The sequence below is a fragment of the Phodopus roborovskii genome, unplaced genomic scaffold (assembly GCF_943737965.1).
Source record: "Phodopus roborovskii unplaced genomic scaffold, PHOROB, whole genome shotgun sequence".
In the NCBI taxonomy this organism is placed as follows: domain Eukaryota; kingdom Metazoa; phylum Chordata; class Mammalia; order Rodentia; family Cricetidae; genus Phodopus; species Phodopus roborovskii.
This window is the reverse complement of record NW_026126416.1, coordinates 28307180-28324174: the sequence shown is the minus strand read 5'-3', so window position 1 is coordinate 28324174 and position 16995 is coordinate 28307180. Positions and strand designations below refer to the sequence as shown.

At 43.4% G+C, this 16995-nt stretch overlaps 1 protein-coding gene and 1 pseudogene across 1 annotated transcript; both read left to right on the top strand.

Moving 5' to 3' along the window:
• Nucleotides 1-1357: 1357 nt before the first annotated feature.
• Nucleotides 1358-1795, top strand: LOC127221227 (60S ribosomal protein L26-like 1; annotated as a pseudogene).
• A 2613-nt stretch (nt 1796-4408) lies between these two features.
• On the top strand, nt 4409-14058 carry Dut (deoxyuridine triphosphatase). Its single transcript, XM_051183505.1, has 6 exons — nt 4409-4782; nt 6379-6470; nt 8194-8238; nt 13161-13235; nt 13386-13456; nt 13694-14058. Exons 1-6 carry the CDS (start codon nt 4634-4636, stop codon nt 13748-13750), a joined length of 489 nt encoding a protein of 162 aa, XP_051039462.1. The 5' UTR covers nt 4409-4633; the 3' UTR covers nt 13751-14058.
• Nucleotides 14059-16995: the final 2937 nt, after the last annotated feature.

The following is a 16995-nucleotide window of genomic DNA, read 5'->3' as shown; positions in this document are numbered from 1 at the left end:
ATCTGCCTGCACACTGCCATGCCCTATCATGATAATAATGGACTAAATCTCTGAAACTGTAAGCCAGCCCCAGTTAAATATTTTCCTTTATAAGAGTTACTGCGGTCATGGTGTCTCTTCACAACTATAGAACACTGACTAACAGTGTTTAAAATGTACAGTTTTAGATCTACCATAGTGCTTCCATGCTACTGAAGGACAGGTATATGAGCAGGTAAACTGAATAAATCTATCATTTCATATATGGTACATGCAACGAAGAACCATCAAATAGGGCAAAGCATTAGCTAGTCTCCAGGAGGGGACTATTTTCAAAGAGGGGAAAACCTGAGAGAAAGAAAAAAAAAAGTCTCTTCTTAAAATGCTTTGTTTGTTTTCGAGACAGGATTTCACAGTGTAGATCTGGCTGTCCTGAAACTTGCTCTGTAGGCTATGTTGTCCTCAAACTCAGAGATCAACATGCCTCTGCCTCCCAAGAGCTAGGGTTAAAGGTATATGTCATCATCCTGGCTCTCAGACTTTTTAAAGCTTGAAGCATAAGCAGTTGAGAAGGATCAGAAATGTACCTGAGAAGAGGAAGCCCAGGGGAAGGGAGGGAAACCAGAGAATACGGCCCAGGGAAGAAGCATTTCCACAGGGAACCATCAACTCCAACATGAAGAATCCTGATTCACTTACCAGTCATCTTAGCCCCTGAGAGCATGGGTTCAGTGTTGTCATAGTCTTCTTGGGGCACACTAAAACCTGCAGCATTGGAGGCTACCTGGCAAACTTTGCTCACAAAGCTCCTATTTGATACTCAAGTTTCAAGCTGCCACTGAGCATATGCAATTAAATTAGTCAGCAGGATGGATAGCTGTGTCCTGATAGAATAAACTGTAGTGGGGAGATATCTAGTTCTTAATTGAAGTAGCTTGGATTTAAGCTACTTAGTCAGTGGTCTATATCTCCACTGTCTAAAATACCCTAGATGAAAAGTGATTGCAATAAGCACTTTCTATACCCAAATTAACAGAAGATACCAAAGAACACTATCATAGTGGTAGGTATTATAAGTCAAGCAATGTTTTTGTTTGACTAAAACACCCAGGTAAGTACTTCAAAGCATTCATGAAATTATATGACTTTTGCTAATCTGGAAGATAAGATATGAGCTCACACACTAGAGCTAAGTGACAAATAAATTATAGACTAAGTGTTGTGGGAGATAAGATGGGAGCAGAAGTCACTCCTGGTTCTAAGTGTCTTGAATAAAGTAAGCTTTTGATCGGAGACTAAGGAAAAAGAGTTGTAATTACTACCTGATAAGAGAAGCAAGGATGCCTTTTGCTGCCATCCCTGGATAGCAGCTGCCAAAATGAAGTTCAATCCCTTCACGACTTCTGACTGAAGCAAGAACTGCAAGCGGCATTTCAATGCACCTTTTCACATTTGGAGGAAGATCATGTCTTCCCCTCTTTCCAAAGAGCTGAGACAGAAGTACAATGTTCCATCTATGCCCATTCAAAAGGATTATAAAGTTCAGGTTGTCCAAGGACACTACAAAGGTCAGCAGATTGGCAAAGAGGTCCAGGTGTACATGAAGGAATACATCATCTACACTGAACGAGTGAAGGGAGAAAAGGCTAATGGCACAACTGTCCATGTGGGCATCCATCCCAGCAAGGTGGTTATCACCAGGCTAAAGCTGGACAAAAACCACAAGAAGACCCTAGAAAGGAAAGCCAAGTCTGGACAAGCAGAAAAGGAGAAGTACAAATACAAGGAAGAAATGGCTGAGAAGATGCAGGAGTAGGGATATGTCATACACAGCTTTCTGTTTAAGTAAAGAGAGAGAGAGAGATGGAGAGAGAGATAAAGAGAGAGAGAGAAGCAAGGATGCAAACAAATCTTCATTGTACCTGTTACTTATTTTGAAAAGCAAAACATGGAAAAAAGTATTCAATTAAAAATTAGAAGAGCTGAGTAGTGGTGGTGGTGCATGCCTCTAATCCCAGCACTTGGAAGGTAGAGTCAGGAAGATCTCTGTGAGTTCAAGGCTAGTCTGCTCTACAGAGTGTTCCAGGACAGCCAAGGCTGTACAGTGAAACCCTGTCTCAAACAAACAAACAAAAATAATAAATAAATAAATAAGTAAATGGGGGTGGAGACACAATACAGATGATAAAGTGCTTGCCTAAATGCACAAAGCTCTGGATTCCATCCTCAGTTCCTGTCAAAATTAGGCATGGTGGCTCACACCTGTAACCCCAGCGTCAGGGAGGTAGAGGCAGGAGAATCAGAAGTCCAAAGTCATCCTTTCCGCGGCCAGTATAGGTCACGGGGATACATGAGATCCTGTCTCAAAAACATAATGGACTGATGAAGAAAATAAATACAATCCCTGAGGAATTAAGGACAGTTAATGGTTGCCCACTCATGCTCAGGAAGGCAAATGTAGTTAAAATGTCATGGGCCACAAAGAGGAACAACAACAACAACAACAACACACACACACACAAAACAGAAAAACAGGAGAGGCACTTCATGAGAAGGGGTTTGTGGTAGGGAGAAGTGATAAGATGGGATAACTGGAGGAATATGATCAAAGCACGAACAAATTCATGTACAAAATTGAAAAGCTTATGTTTGTGTGGGCCCGATTGTCTATATGTGCACCATGTGTCCAAGCGCCACACAAAGCCCTTGGAGCCGGAGTTTCAGGCAGCTGCAAGCCGTCCAATGTGGATGCTGCCAATCAAACTGGGGTCTGATGCAGGAGCAACAAGTGCTCTGAACAGCTGACCTCAATCTTGTTTAAAGGAAAGCACACGAATGCTAAGATTTGTGAAAGGAAATGATATGGAGGGGTCTGAGTGGACTGACTAAACAATCTGCCTTAGTCTTATTGCTGTGAAGAGGCCCTATGACCAAGGCTATTCTTACAAAGAAAGCGTTACAGTTTCAGAGGGCCAGACCATTATCATCATGGCACTGGAGCAGTGGCTGAGAGCTACATCTTCATCCTCAGGCCAGCAGACAATAACAGATACTGGGCCTGGCATGGGCTTTTGAAACCCACTGTGACACAGCAGGAATAGAAAAGGCCAATCTAAGTATGTAGGGTCCTTCCCTTATGGATCAAGTATCTAACCAATAAGTAGGCAATGTAGAAGAAAATATGCACAAGAAATGTAAATAGAAAGATATTCTGATAGTAAACTGAGGGAAGGCAGGGTAACAACTGAAGATTTTTGAGAATGGCCTCTTGGAATTGAGTTTTGTTGAGGACAAAGCTGGGTCTAAAAACTGTTAGGAAGACACTGTGCCCAGAGGGCAGCAGGATAGTCGCTGAAGCCAGAACATGAGCAGAATGCCTGATCACTGTTAGAAGTTCTGGGAAAAGGTTCAGCGGGAAAATGAGCTTGTTGCTCAGTCCTGGCCGGAGGCCCACCCCTAAACCCACCGATAGGTGGAAGGAGGAAGGCAGAGCTGACTGGCATGGCCTGCAGGACCACATCTACTCATCATGAACTCACAAAGGATTCTTTTTTCCTTCCTTCCTTCTTTTTATTTTATGTTATTTATTTATTTTTTCTCGAGATAGGGTTTCTCTGTATAGCCCTGGCTGTCCTGGAACTCGATCTGTAAACCAATTTGGCCTCAAACTCACAGAGATCCACCTGTCTCTGCCTCCCAGTGCAGGGCTTAAAGGCATTCTCCCCCATCACCCGGCTACTAACAGATTCATTAAAGAGCATCAGAAAGAGAGTGTATGTATTGCACACCCACCAGAGGACCGCACTGGCTCGTAGGAAAGACAAGGAAATGACGATCACCCCCTAGTATGTTTAGCTGACATTTCTGTAAAAGTGCCTTGGGCCTTCTATTTCTTCAAAGTGCTCCAGATAAAACCGGAGATTCTACCGAGTTCCTTAATTATCCCCTTTGTAAAGTCAAAGAGTGTTTGCCTCCCAGCCACGGGATCTCCCAATTGCTTTGGGTGAGGACAACAGATTTAAAAACACTCTGCGTGTACAACTGTAGAAGGCAAACGGTCTCTTGGTTTCACCATGGAACGTCGGGGTGGAGGAAAGGCAAGCAGGAGGACCGCTAGGCGGAGCGCGGGGCGGGGCGGGGCGGGAATGCGGGCTCGGGGCCTGCGGAGGCCTAAACCTCCAGCCAGCCGCCGAGTGAGAGCCGCGCCATGCTGTTCCCGTGCGTGCGTACGCTGCTGCGCGGCCGCCTCCTGCGGGCTCGGCTCCCCTCGCGCGCGCTCCTGCCGGCGCAGAGCAGAATCTGCCACGGAGCCGGTGAAGTCCCGGCCGGAGCCGGGGGCGCGCGTGCCGGGGCGGGAGCGCGCGCTGGTGAGGGGATGGGGGGGCTGGGGCGGGAGCCGGGGAGGACGCGTGCGCGTTGCTGCGGAGGTTGGGCTTGCCCGGGCAGAGCTTGGAGCGCGGGAGCGAGTCCACTGGGGTCGCCGAGGAGGGGAGCCTGCCGCTGTTGGAGCCTCCACTAGGCCGCTCTCCGCCCTTTGCGGAAGGCCTCGCCCCCGTCCTGCGCGGTGGGCTCGTCCAGGCGGGAAATTTTGGTTTTCCTCCGCGGCTGGCGGGCTCCTGGGCTCACTGCACTCCGCTTTTCTCCACCTGTCAACATGCCCTGCTCGGAAGTCGCCGCGGCCGGCTCTGTCAGCAAGCGTGCTCGGGCCGAGGATGGCGCTTCTCTGCGCTTCGTGCGGCTCTCGGAGCACGCCACGGCTCCCACGCGTGGGTCCGCGCGCGCTGCGGGCTACGACCTGTACAGGTGAGAGCCACGGGCGGCCTGCAGGACTGCAAACACCGAGCCTCGGTGCAGCCGGGGCTCCGCCGCGTTCTCGCTGAGACTTTTAAATTTAAGAGTTCACCCTAAGCAAACCCAGTAGGGGTTTGGGCGAGAAGAAAGTAAACGGCTGACATGTCCAAAGCATGGCTGTGCCTCGTGCGCTCCACCTTTGCCGACTGGAAAGTATTACACTTGACAGAGGGTGACCTGACCGTCTGCGGGGTGCACGTTAGAAAAGCTACGTGGGAGTCTAGGAAAAATATCTGTAGACGCTGCTTATTTCTCTGTATATCCCACCGAAGGACTGGGAATTTAAGGAAAGGGGGGGGGGCTTCCCAGGCTAGTGAGATGTCTCAGCGTGAAAGCAAGCCTGTTGACCCGTGTGTATGCATCTAGTACAGCGAGACTTGGGAGAGAGCTTAGCTACTTAGGCCATCTTGTAAATAAGATGGTGTTTTCTGTGTATTTGAAGACTGGTGTATAAGAAGTGCAAATACTTTGTGGGGGGAAAAATGGAGCTATTGTACAGTTAAGTTCTACCAGATTGAATTAAGGCCTCCAGAGTAACTTCCATGTTGCTTATTGTAAAGTCTCTGACTTTTTTTTATCAGGAAGGGAGCAACAGTAATAGTGACCGTAGCAGCAATTTGTAGGAGGACCTTCGGGAGTCTGTTCTGGTCAGTGCCCATCCCCAGGAGCTGGATGATGGGTGACCAGTTTCCCCCTCAGCCACCGAAGTTCACAGCCATAGCTCCGGAGGCTAGTTGATCTCCTGGCTAAGAGGAAGGATGCAGTGCATCTCAGCCTCTCACCAATGTTTTGTCTTAACACTTTCTTCTTCAGGTTCACCCTCATTCAAGAGAATCGTTACAAAAGTAAAATGGGTTCATATGCATTAGCAGATTAGAACTGTGCCTGGCATGGGTTGAGAGCCTAGTGAGTGGTAGCTGTTATTTGCCTTGGTTTTTCACTTTCTCTCCATAAAGGTAGAGAATTAAGTCAGCCTTTCTGTTCTTCATGCTAATTCTCCAACCATTGCTTTCACAGACAATAACAAAAAAAGCAAACATACAGCCGTGACAATGTTGACATCTTGTTCCACTGTTAATTCAGAGAACTGTTAGCTAAGCTGTGTGTCCACACCATCCTACCCCCCCTTACCTCACTGAGGTTTCTCTACCTGAGTTCTGGGATCAAAGGTATATACCACCACCTCCAGCCTAAAGCTGTCTTATTGCAGCTAAAAGAAATTACTGCCTTCTAAGGAAACTTTTAGATGAGTTAGGAATTTGTCATAACTCTTTATAGGTTCTAAGTTTATATGAAGTAATGACTTATCAGAATACATTTTATATTCATTATCAAAGCAAACAATTTTAAAAACAGTTTAATAAAGCAATGGTGGTCCATGCTGTTAATCCCAGCACTTGGGAGGCAGAGGCGGGCAGATCTCTGAGTTCAAGGCCAACCTGGTTCAGAAAGAGAGTTCCAGGACAGCCATGGCTGTTACAAAGAGAAACCCTGTCTTGAAAAACCCTAAAAGACAAAAGTTTAATGAATACTTAAATGTCTTTTTAGTGCCTATGATTATACAATACCACCCATGGAGAAAACCATTGTGAAAACAGACATTCAGATAGCTGTTCCTTCTGGGTGTTATGGAAGAGTAGGTAAGTGGTTTAAGAAACAGGTAATTGTCATGCCTGCCCTTTGTCGTCTTAGTATCATATAAACCAGATACACCTACTTATAAAAACTCAGATTCACATGTCTGCTTTTGCATTTTTACTTCAAATACCTTCTTGAGCTTATAGAATTGCTATACATACCCCCATTGTTGGTTCTTAAAATGAAAAATTTAGGTGGTTTTTAGTTGGAGATTTTCCCAGTAGTATTGTCAACTCTGCAAGAGTTAGTCTGCAGATGAGGTCACATTATTTATAAATATAATGATAAGGGTGACTAATATTTGTGTGAGAAAGTGGGGTCTTAGAATGGTGGTTTTGGCATTTTATATTATGGGAGAGAGAACTGAACCCCTGAGCCTGGTCTTGTTCTGGGTCCCAGAGATTAGAGCAAGGGGCACTTGTGTGTCCATCAGTTACTGCTGAGAAAGAAATCCTGGGGAGTGCCACTTGTCTAGAGAGTAAATTCAAAACTTGTCAAGAGCCTAAGTGCTTTTTGTAACTTCAAACTAAATAGGAGGGAAAAAAAACCGAGGCACTTAGATAAGAGGTAAAGTCCTAGGGTAGGAAAGCAATTGGTTGGAATTCAGGTAAACAACCCTGAAGAGGTGGTGTTTATTGACAAAGTACCTGCTTTAGATTGTTGTGAAGCATGGTACTAGATGTTAGGATTATTGAGATAGACCTGATGGTTGGGTCAGCAAGTTTAAGGTATAAAGTGTCCTTCCATTTTTAGAATTAAAAAATGTACAGGAGACTTTAATTTTTGATGAAATTCCATAGGTATTTTAGTTCGCTAACATTAGAGCATTGGCCATTACTCATGTTTCATGTAAACATGTTTCCTAACCTGAAGAATGAAAAGAAGTTCCAGGTTCTCAGCTAAGCTCTGCCATTGTTTGCATAGCCTCCTCCCTTCTTCTCGGATTTGCATATTCATCTCCCATCTTGAGTTGGGCCAGAAAGGTAGCTCAGTAAGTAAAGCATTTGTGCCAAAAGCCTTGTGACCCAGTGTGATCCCAGGGACCCACATGTAGAAGGAGAGAACTGAGTCCACAGAGTTGACTTCTGACTATACACACACACACACACACACACACACACACACACACACACACACACACGAGAGAGAGAGAGAGAGAGAGAGAGAGAGAGAGAGAGAGAGAGTGTGAGTGTGTCATAGTAAGTGAATAGGATGTGAACACTAGTCAGAAGTCTTCAGGCTGGGCTGTACTTGCTCACTTTCCAGTTGGTTCCAGTAACCATCTGTACTGCCAGCAGTCACGGGGCTGTGCTCTGCACTTGTTTGGAAGTAAAACGGCATTGAATTTTCCTAGACTAGTCTTTCCATCTTTGTTGGTATAGTATATGGTTAATGTGTTCTTTAAGAATCATCTGCTGAGGGCTGGAGAGATGGTTCAGAGGCAAGAGCACTGGTTGCTCTTCCAGAGGTCCTGAGTTCAATTCCCAGCAACCACATGGTGGTTCACAGCCATCTATAATGAGATATGGTGCCCTCTTCTGGCATGCAGGCATCCATGCAAGCAGAAAATAAATAAATCTTTAAAAAAAAAAAGAATGGTCTGCTGAAATTAAGGTGGAAATATAAACCTTAGAGGACACCATGGTACTTCTTATATCAAAAATAGTGCATCTGTTTCTCCTTACCATTTAAAATAACTACTGCTTTTCCTATTTTGTTTTTTAGCTCCACGCTCTGGCTTGGCAGTAAAGCACTTCATAGATGTAGGAGGTAACATTTATTTCTTTGTTCTATGAATTTTCTTGTGGTATCATTGCCTCTGGGAATTTCCAGGTCTGGATAGACAACAATGCTGTAGTTTGAGATACTGTTTGATGTCTAATTCCTACTGATCACATTATATGAAGAACATATTATTTTACTAATAACAGGCACTGTCCAACAGGGTTTTGCCTTGCTGTACTGAGAATCTGTATTTAATACAAAATTGGTTCATAGGCTAGGAAAAACTTTCATGTTGTTAACTGAGTTGTAGTTTTCTGAACTAGTAAGCAAAAGGTTCTAGAAAGACAGATCTAGCTTGTAAGAATTTTCTTAGCTTTGGAAGAAAGGCCATACTTGTTTTGCAAAATATAACAAAGTACTTTTCCCCCACAGTATGAAGACAAAATATGGTCCTTTTCTACATTTCTCAAAAGTGTCTTGAGTGACGCCTGCTTATCTTGTTGCCTTTGTGGCAGTCTGTCTGGTAGCCATTCTTGCTACAGGGTTTCCAACTGCCTCTGTAAAGAATCTTCACTTCCCTGATAGGATCTTTCTTGTGTGTATTTAGTGTATATTCCGTCATTTTGCCTGTGTGTGTATGTGCCATGTGCACACCTGGGTCTTTTGGATGAGGCCAGAAGAGGGCATCCACCGGACCTGGAGTTGCCCTGAAGGCTGGGTTAACTGATCCTAGGGATCCTCTGTGAGGGCAGCAAGTGCTTTTAATCACCGAGCCATCTTTGTAGGCCCTGCTGATAGGATTGTTTCTAATGATCTCTTATTAGGGCACACAAGTCCACTGTTGTAGTGGCGGAATCTTGACTTTTCTTTGTCTTTATCCAGTATTTCACTTCAGAGACACTGGCCCTCAGATATGTGCTTGTGCTAAATTGTCTGGCTGCCATTTTTACAGAACCATGTCAAGAGGGGTTTTGGTTTTTAAATGAGAAAACTGACTTAGAAATGTGTTTCTAATACCACCGTTCTCACCAGTGGGATTCAAAGCTGCCCCATCTCCTCACTGTCTTGTATGTACTGTTCTGTGCCAGTGGGGGTGGGGGTTAATTAAGTCATGATGAAGCTTAGCTGCCCAGACACCTACCTATCCATTGGCCCTCCCATTTTAGAAAGTACTGGTGTCTCCCATGGTGCCACTAGGTGGTGCTGTGGGACAAGGCAGGTACCTCAAAATAGTTTTCTGTGTAGCCTCAAGGTTGATATTTACAGTCCTCACTTGGATTGAGAAATCCTAGGGCTTGGTGAGTTACATTTAATTTTCAAAAGTACTTTTTATAGGCTGGAGAGATGGCTCAGCAGCTAAAAGCCAGGGAACCTGGGTTCAATTCTCAGCACCCACATGGCAGCTCAGAACTGTTTGTAATTTTAGTTCTAGGGGATCTGATCATCCTCTTCTAACCTCCTAAGGCACTGAATGAATGTGGTTCACAGACATCTATGCAGGCAAATGAAAAATTTTTAAAGCTTTACTAACTTAAATATAGTCACTTAATTATCTAACTTAAAGTTATATATTTCATATTTTTAGTGAAATTTCAAAGGGGTTTTAAAGGCACAATCCTCACCTATATAATAGAAATTAGTGTGCCTACCTCTGAGGGGTACTAGAGCTAAGATATATGTGTGAAGCATCCAACAGTTTTTGGCACATACATTAATTCAAGTTAACAGTCTGTCTCCTACAGATATAACGGATTTTTTTTTTTTAATGTGGAAACTTCTTTCTCCCCTCCAAGTTTGTTTCTAAATTCTACTTTGCTTAAAACAACTGTCTGGGGGAAAATCATGTAGTTGGAAAGTTAGTTTGCCTGGTGGTTGGTATGAGGTTATTCATAAAATCACATTGTGGTATGTTCTTGGATGCAGAGTATCTAAAACATTTCTCTTAGGTACAAGTTTATCGTAGTTGGCAGCTGAAGGGAGATGCTATTAGAAGCCTCAGGCTGGAAATCAGGGTCAAAAGGAAAAGTTGACTGTGCAAGTTTGCTCTGAATTCACATCTGGTAGATGTGGAGCATTTTCACTAAAGAAGTTTCCAATGATGACATGCCAAAGTCTTGACACAGAAAACCTGTTGATTAACCACTGCCAGTTCCAGTGCCTGTTTTTTCCAGTGATAACTTTCCAAGATACTCAGTGAAGAGATATGAGAATGCGTTCATCTTTATGCAGCCATTGTAGACAGTGCTCATCGTCTTTATGCAGAGAAGATGGGTCTTGGGGTTTTTGTTTGCCTGCCCTTTTTTTCCTCTTTCTTGGTTTTTGTTTGTTTGTTATAATTGTACTAGGATTGAACCCAAGAGCTCACACAAGTGCTCTGCTCCCCTCCGTTTTTTCTCTAGCCCTCTCTTTACTTCCTGTGGGTGCTGGGAATTGAACTCAAGTCTTCTGCAAGCACAGCCAGTGCTTTTAACTGGTGGGCCATGTTTCTAGCCCCTCTTTTCATGTCTTCATGAGACAAAAATCTCATTAAGTTACCAGGTAGTCCTTGAACATGGCAGTTGTCCTGCATCAGCCCCCCCACCCCCACCCCAGGTAGTTGGAATTGTAGGCCTTTGCCCTGGAGCCAACGTTATTTTGGTTTATTTGCTTACTAGATTTTCACATTTTCATATTCCAAGCATATAAAATGATCCAGCCCTGTAGGATTCAAGACATCTAGCTATTTGAATACTCTCAACAGGAGAACTTTGCAGATACACAGTGGAGAGATATATATGTATGCATGTATATGCTAGAAAATTACTATATTTACAACTCATGAAAAAGAACACATTAAAATCATGTACAAAATATAGAAACATGACATAACAAGTGCCCATGTATGTATGGAAAGAAAAATGTCCAACCACAGGGAAATGAAAAGTAAAGCCATGGAATGTCTTATTTATCATATTGGCCAGTAATTAAAATACTGCTTCCGTATGATCCTAGCACAGATATTGCTGCTGGAAGTTGAAATGGCTGTCCCTCTTTTTTGAGATTACCTAGTAATGTAGTGTGTGTGTGTGTCTATCCTTTGATCCAGGAAAGTTTTTTGTAACTTGAGATAGTACTAGTTTACATAGTTTACATCAAGGGCTGTTTTTGTGTTTCATAGCACAAACTTGAAAGCAGCATGATATGTGGTGTTACATATGCAAGAAACCATCTACATCGAAATAATGGTCCCTTCTGTGTGTGTATCTAAAGGCGATCACTAGAATTTATGCTATTTCAATGAACTGATTCTTTGGGGTGCAAGAATTAAATTAACTTAATTACTTTTATAAACTTTATTACTGTAATAGTGGTTTTTACCTTGTGCATAATGATACTGTTTGAGTAATTTAATAGTTTCCTAATAAGGTACAACCCAAAGAATTTGGAAGTCAGTCCAGGTTATCTTTCAGAGATTCATTTGTAATCAGTATACTTATTAGGCTATACCTCAAAGGTCTTCCTTAGTGGAAATTCTCCAGCCTTCTGTGGTCATTCATTCCAACAGGGAACAATACACTCTTATCCTAGGGAGTTTCCCTGCTAAGTGCAAGCTACATTACTCCTGCAGTTAACCTTTCTCCAAAGAGTATAAAAACAGCTGGCCCAATCTTCATATCAGTTCTTTCCCTCACTATTAAGGGCTAAACTAATAAACTGGTAATAAAGGAAACCTTATATAATAGTTGGATTGGTAAAAGGTTTGTTGCTGTTCTACTGGGAAAAAAAATAGACTCTCCTTTAGTCTAGACAGAGTGAACTGCCTTTGACATTCGAATTAGATCTCCATGTTAAAAACAGAAACAGGGCTATTAGCCACATTATCTGTGCTTGTGTAAATGCATCAAATTCCTGACTCCGGAATGGCTGCGAGAAAATCTGGGGCATGTGTCTCCTGGGCCATGGCAAAGACCTAGCTCAGGTTTCCTGTAAGGTTCTGTTTAATTTTATAATATCAAACAGGTACTAATTAGACATTGAAAAATAATCTTGGGCCAGCAAGATGGCCCAGTGGATGGCAGTACCTTACTACCAAGCCAAATGAGTTCACACCCACCTGGTAGAAGGAAAGAACTGACTTTCATGGTTGTCTTTTGTTTGTTTATTGAGACAGGGTCTTAAGTATCCCAAGCTGGGCTTGAATGTGATCTTCAGCTGGGGTGGCCTTGAATTTTAATTCTAGGGATTACAGGTTTGCACAACCACCACGCTTAGTTTTCATAGAGTGCTGGGGATCAAACAAAGGGCTCTGTGCATGCCAGGCAAGTGCTTTATCAATAGAGCTACCTACATACGGCCCAGCCTCCATGGTTGTCTTCTGACCTCCACACGTGTTGTTGCAATGACAACAACAAAATTTTTAAGAGAGCTTATGCTTACCAACCAGTGTTTACTGAACAGTCGTGGTTTTAAGAAGGGTTAGGGATTTGAATTGAAAGTAAAATATAAACAGTAGTCCTGCCCCATTTTCTTATGCACGTGGAATATTCTAGTATTGCAAGACTGCTACATATCACCATTGACTTCTCCATTGTATATCACGGGCTTCCGAGTGTTTTTTCTCTGTGATTTAATCAGAATGTCGTGGAAGCTGTTACCAGTGAAGACTTAGAGCCCAGATCTTTTTCTCCTTGTCCTTTTAGCTTGTGGATTGGGTAGTCAGCCGAAGATGATAGCTGCTTCACCTATCGTGAAGTACCAGATGCTTACCACTTGATAAGCTTTCAGGATGGCAAATTGGGACATGCTTTTTAAATTCTTGTATTTTAGTAATATCATTTGTTTTCTGACTTTGTAGGACCAAAGTGAGATTCACTTTGTCAGGTGTAAGAATAAGTCTGAGAAAGACTTTGGAAAAGAGGGTTTGAGATAATCTTAGACACCTGGTGTTCTGATGTCATAAATCAAAATAACATTATTCCTTCCTCCAGCTGGTGTCATAGACGAAGATTATAGAGGAAATGTTGGTGTTGTGCTGTTTAACTTTGGAAAAGAGAAGTTTGAAGGTGAGTTAAGTGTGTACATTTACATGTATAGTAAATTTTGAGTTATCTGTGTTAGTCAAACTCACCCAAGCTCTCATTAAATAATAGACGGGAGAAAAAATACATCAGTAATTATCAATAGTAATCTGTGTTTTGTTTTTTTCTTTGAAGTAAAAAAAGGTGATCGAATTGCACAGCTCATTTGTGAACAGATTTTTTATCCAGAGTTGGAAGAAGTTAAAGTAAGTGTTGTAATGGCTGAGTGGAGAATGGCCGGTATATGGAATGTTTGAGAATGTGCATCACTGGTGCTATGTAAGCAAAATTGATTTTTTTAGTGTGAGACTTAAATGTTTTTCCTCTGGGTGAATGTGGTGTTTTGGATGGTAAGTGTTGATACTGTGAAGATGGAATTTGTGAGTTGTCCGGAGAGGCTGTGACACTGACTGTCTTGCCTGCCTCCTGTCATGTTTTTTCAGACACTGGATGACACTGAACGGGGCTCAGGAGGCTTCGGCTCCACTGGAAAGAATTAAAAGCGCTTGAAGTATTTTGCTGTTTTTTCAACACTGTAAAGAGAAGCTTTAGTTCTGGTAGTGCTTTGTGTTCTAGGATGCAGAAAGGGAACCTGGACTATCTCTACTGCAGTTGATGGATACCTGTAAGACTGCATTGTGAGGATGGAAAGGACATGCATGCAGATTTGGTCAAAAGAAGAGTACAATTGGGTTTTTTGTTGTCTTATTTAAGTTATTTAAGTTCTCTAGCTACTGTTTTGTTGTAATTGCTTCATCAATTGTAAGGTTTTTTTTTTATTATTCAATAAAGTTGAAGTCTTTAGCAGGTAACATTTTTACATAAGCCGACTAAAGAACTAAAAAGAGGTCAAGCTTTTGGCTCAGGGCTGTAATAGTACTTGGAGGTTGAGTTAGGAGGATCCCTGTGAGTTAGAGGGGGGGGGGGGCTACTGTCAGATGCTGCCTGAGGAAGGGAGGCGGTGTTAACATTACTCCTTGTTCTTTAATACATTGTTGCTATGTGACTGGAATTCTGTAAAGGTCTATTCTCTCAGGATTGGGAACCCACAACAGACTATAAAGGACAGCACCAAAGTATAACTTGGTGAACCAGGAATTATGGGGGAGGGGCTGCACACAGTCCTGGAAGTGACTCAGAGGTACCTGCCTCACTGAAGGCTCACCCAGCATGGTGACTGGCTATAGCCATAAACCTAGAGCACACTTCACAGCCTGGTCTTAAGTGCCTCACTGGGATGTGATGGGGGAGGGGTTCTTCCCTGCCGTGCCATACCCCACTGTTCCCACATCACTAGGACCAGTGTTTGCTTTGCATTATCTGCCACTGATTACTTTCCCTCACAGTCCTACTGTCTGTCTCTGCCGTAACCTTAAGGTTGTGATAGAGTAGAAATCCTAAAGATCAAGCCAATTTTAGTATTAGTAATGATAACTCTGTAATCTGTGGTTGGACAGTTAGTCATTTTCTGTTAGGGTAAATTATGCTCCCCATCCCTACTCAGTAACCAACCTGATGATTTTAGATGAGAAAAGCCCTCTTTTTTCATCACCCTGAGAAGAGGTGGGGGGGCAGGTATCTCCCCCAAACAAAAGTAAAATACTTGTGTGCTCAGGACTTCCCCACTGGGAGGCAGCAGTAGCTCCAGGGGAAATTGGGGGATGGGGCAGCAACTTGACACGCTGGTGCCAATTGAAGGCGGAGTTTAAATGAGTCCACAGGACCCAAGGTAAATGATAAGCAGGCATTTATTTACACAAAGAATATTTACCACTGTGATGCTCTCACCACAACCCAAGAGTGAGCCGGCCCCACCTCTGCCTTATAAAGGGTCATGTCTGCACACCTGAAGCCACGCCCCTAGGATGTAATGGCCAAGCAAGAAATGCTGCTACAGTTCATGGGGGTGGGACAAATGCCTTAGTAATTACTGGTCACGATCTAATTCCTGCTGAGGCACCCAACACCTTGGGCAGTGGACACATGCAAATGCACACACACATACACAAAAATGTGTTTTGGAAAACGCATTCCAAAATACTGCTCATTTTTGCCTGTTGAAGCACATTGGGTATCCTGGAACTGGAATTAGAGACAGTTGTGAGCTGCCACGTGGGTGCTGGGAATTGAACCTGGGTCCTCTAGAAGAGCAGCCAGTGCTCTTAACCACTGTGCCATCTCTCCAATCCCCCTTTTTTCTTTTTGTATTGTCTATAAACTTTAAAGAAATGGCTAAGGAAAAAAGATTAAGTTTTTTTATGTGTACCTTTTAAACTTTATTACCTATTAATTTTTTGATTATTTTTTAACTTTATTGTTCCTTTGAGAGTTGCACATGTATCCCAATTCTGCTTAACCTCCTGGTCCCCCCATATCCTCCCCTCACCCCTGCAGTGCTCCCTGCCCCCAAAGAAAACAAAGTAAACAAGCAGCCCAACGAACAAAAGCAAAACAAGACTTTCTGCTTCTCTTTTCCTGCCTCTCCAACACCTCCATTCCACCTGGTGGCACTGGGGGGTCTCCGTATGTCACATAGCACTCATGTCCTATCGGCTTTACTAGCAAATGTTCATTGCAATGGGTGGCTGGTCTGGTTTCTGGTACACCACCATCACTGGTTCTGAACTCTTGGATACTCTGAGGCTCCCCCAGTCATGAAGACCCTGTGGGTATTGTAGCAGGTCCTAGATGGGTAGATGTTAGGCTGGGCCAACTCAAGGTCCTGTTGTGGACCTGGGTGGTAGCTGAGCTGGTCAGTCCTAACCATTGGGGCCACACACCTCTGGCAAGGTGGAGTCAGCTCACCTAGGCCCGTGCTCTAAGGGTTGGTTTCACCTGTAGTGAGGGAAGGGACCAGCTTTCTTGCTGTGGTGTCTAGTGAGAGGCAAAGCCAACAATGGTGATATCCAGACTCAGCTGCTATCAAGGACCATGTCTAGGTCTGTGGTTCTGTTATGGCTGGGGTCTATGCTGAAATCTGAGTACCATATTGCCACCAAAGGTCACACAGAAGCCCATGCATGGTTGGGGCTGCAACACGAAACCTTTGAGGTGTCTGGTGGCCATTAAGCTGCCAGAAGCACCCCAACCTCAGTAATGAGTCTTCCACCCAGAGTCGGTGACGTCAGGGCCCAAGCTGCTACCTAAGGCCCTGTCTGTGTCTTTAGTCCAGCTGCAGTTGTGGACTGTGGCTTGTGTTAGCTCAGGAGTCTTAGGAACCAACCATTCAAGATGAAATCAGTGGGCCATGCTGAGCCGGTTCCTATGAATATTTTTAATACGGAAAATGTATGTAAGCTTTGAAGAAAAACATAGAAATAGAAAGCCGAGTTGGGGAAGCTTACAGCCAAAGTTAAGTAGGGCTCTTGCTAAAATGATCCAATAAACTTCCAGCTCTCAGGGTGTTTTAATCATAAAGAGTATGTCTCACATCTGAGTGAGGTCCCAGCTTTTCTGAACACCAGACTGAGATCATGGCAAAATGCTGCCACCTGGTGGCATCTTTCTAAAGTGAGGAGGCTGAATTTGAGGGATAAAAGCACCATCATTCAGGTTTCTGTTTCTAGTGTGTGAGAGCTAACATTGCATTCACTCACATTTCCCCTTTATTAGATGATATAAAGGAGACAACTAAAGCAATGAACTGTAACACACTACCACTGTGACTCTAAGGTCAGCATTTAATATATTGGGTGTCAGTAAAATAAAGATGGATATCATACTAGAAAAAGATGATGTGTCTAAC

Excerpts from the sequence above, each read along its gene's own strand:
- Dut (XM_051183505.1), top strand. The coding sequence starts at position 4,634 with ATGCCCTGCTCGGAAGTCGCCGCGGCCGGCTCTGTCAGCAAGCGTGCT. Across the intron at positions 4,783-6,378 it reads GCGGGCTACGACCTGTACAG|TGCCTATGATTATACAATAC; the intron begins GTGAGAGCCACG and ends ATGTCTTTTTAG. Across the intron at positions 13,457-13,693 it reads CAGAGTTGGAAGAAGTTAAA|ACACTGGATGACACTGAACG; the intron begins GTAAGTGTTGTA and ends ATGTTTTTTCAG.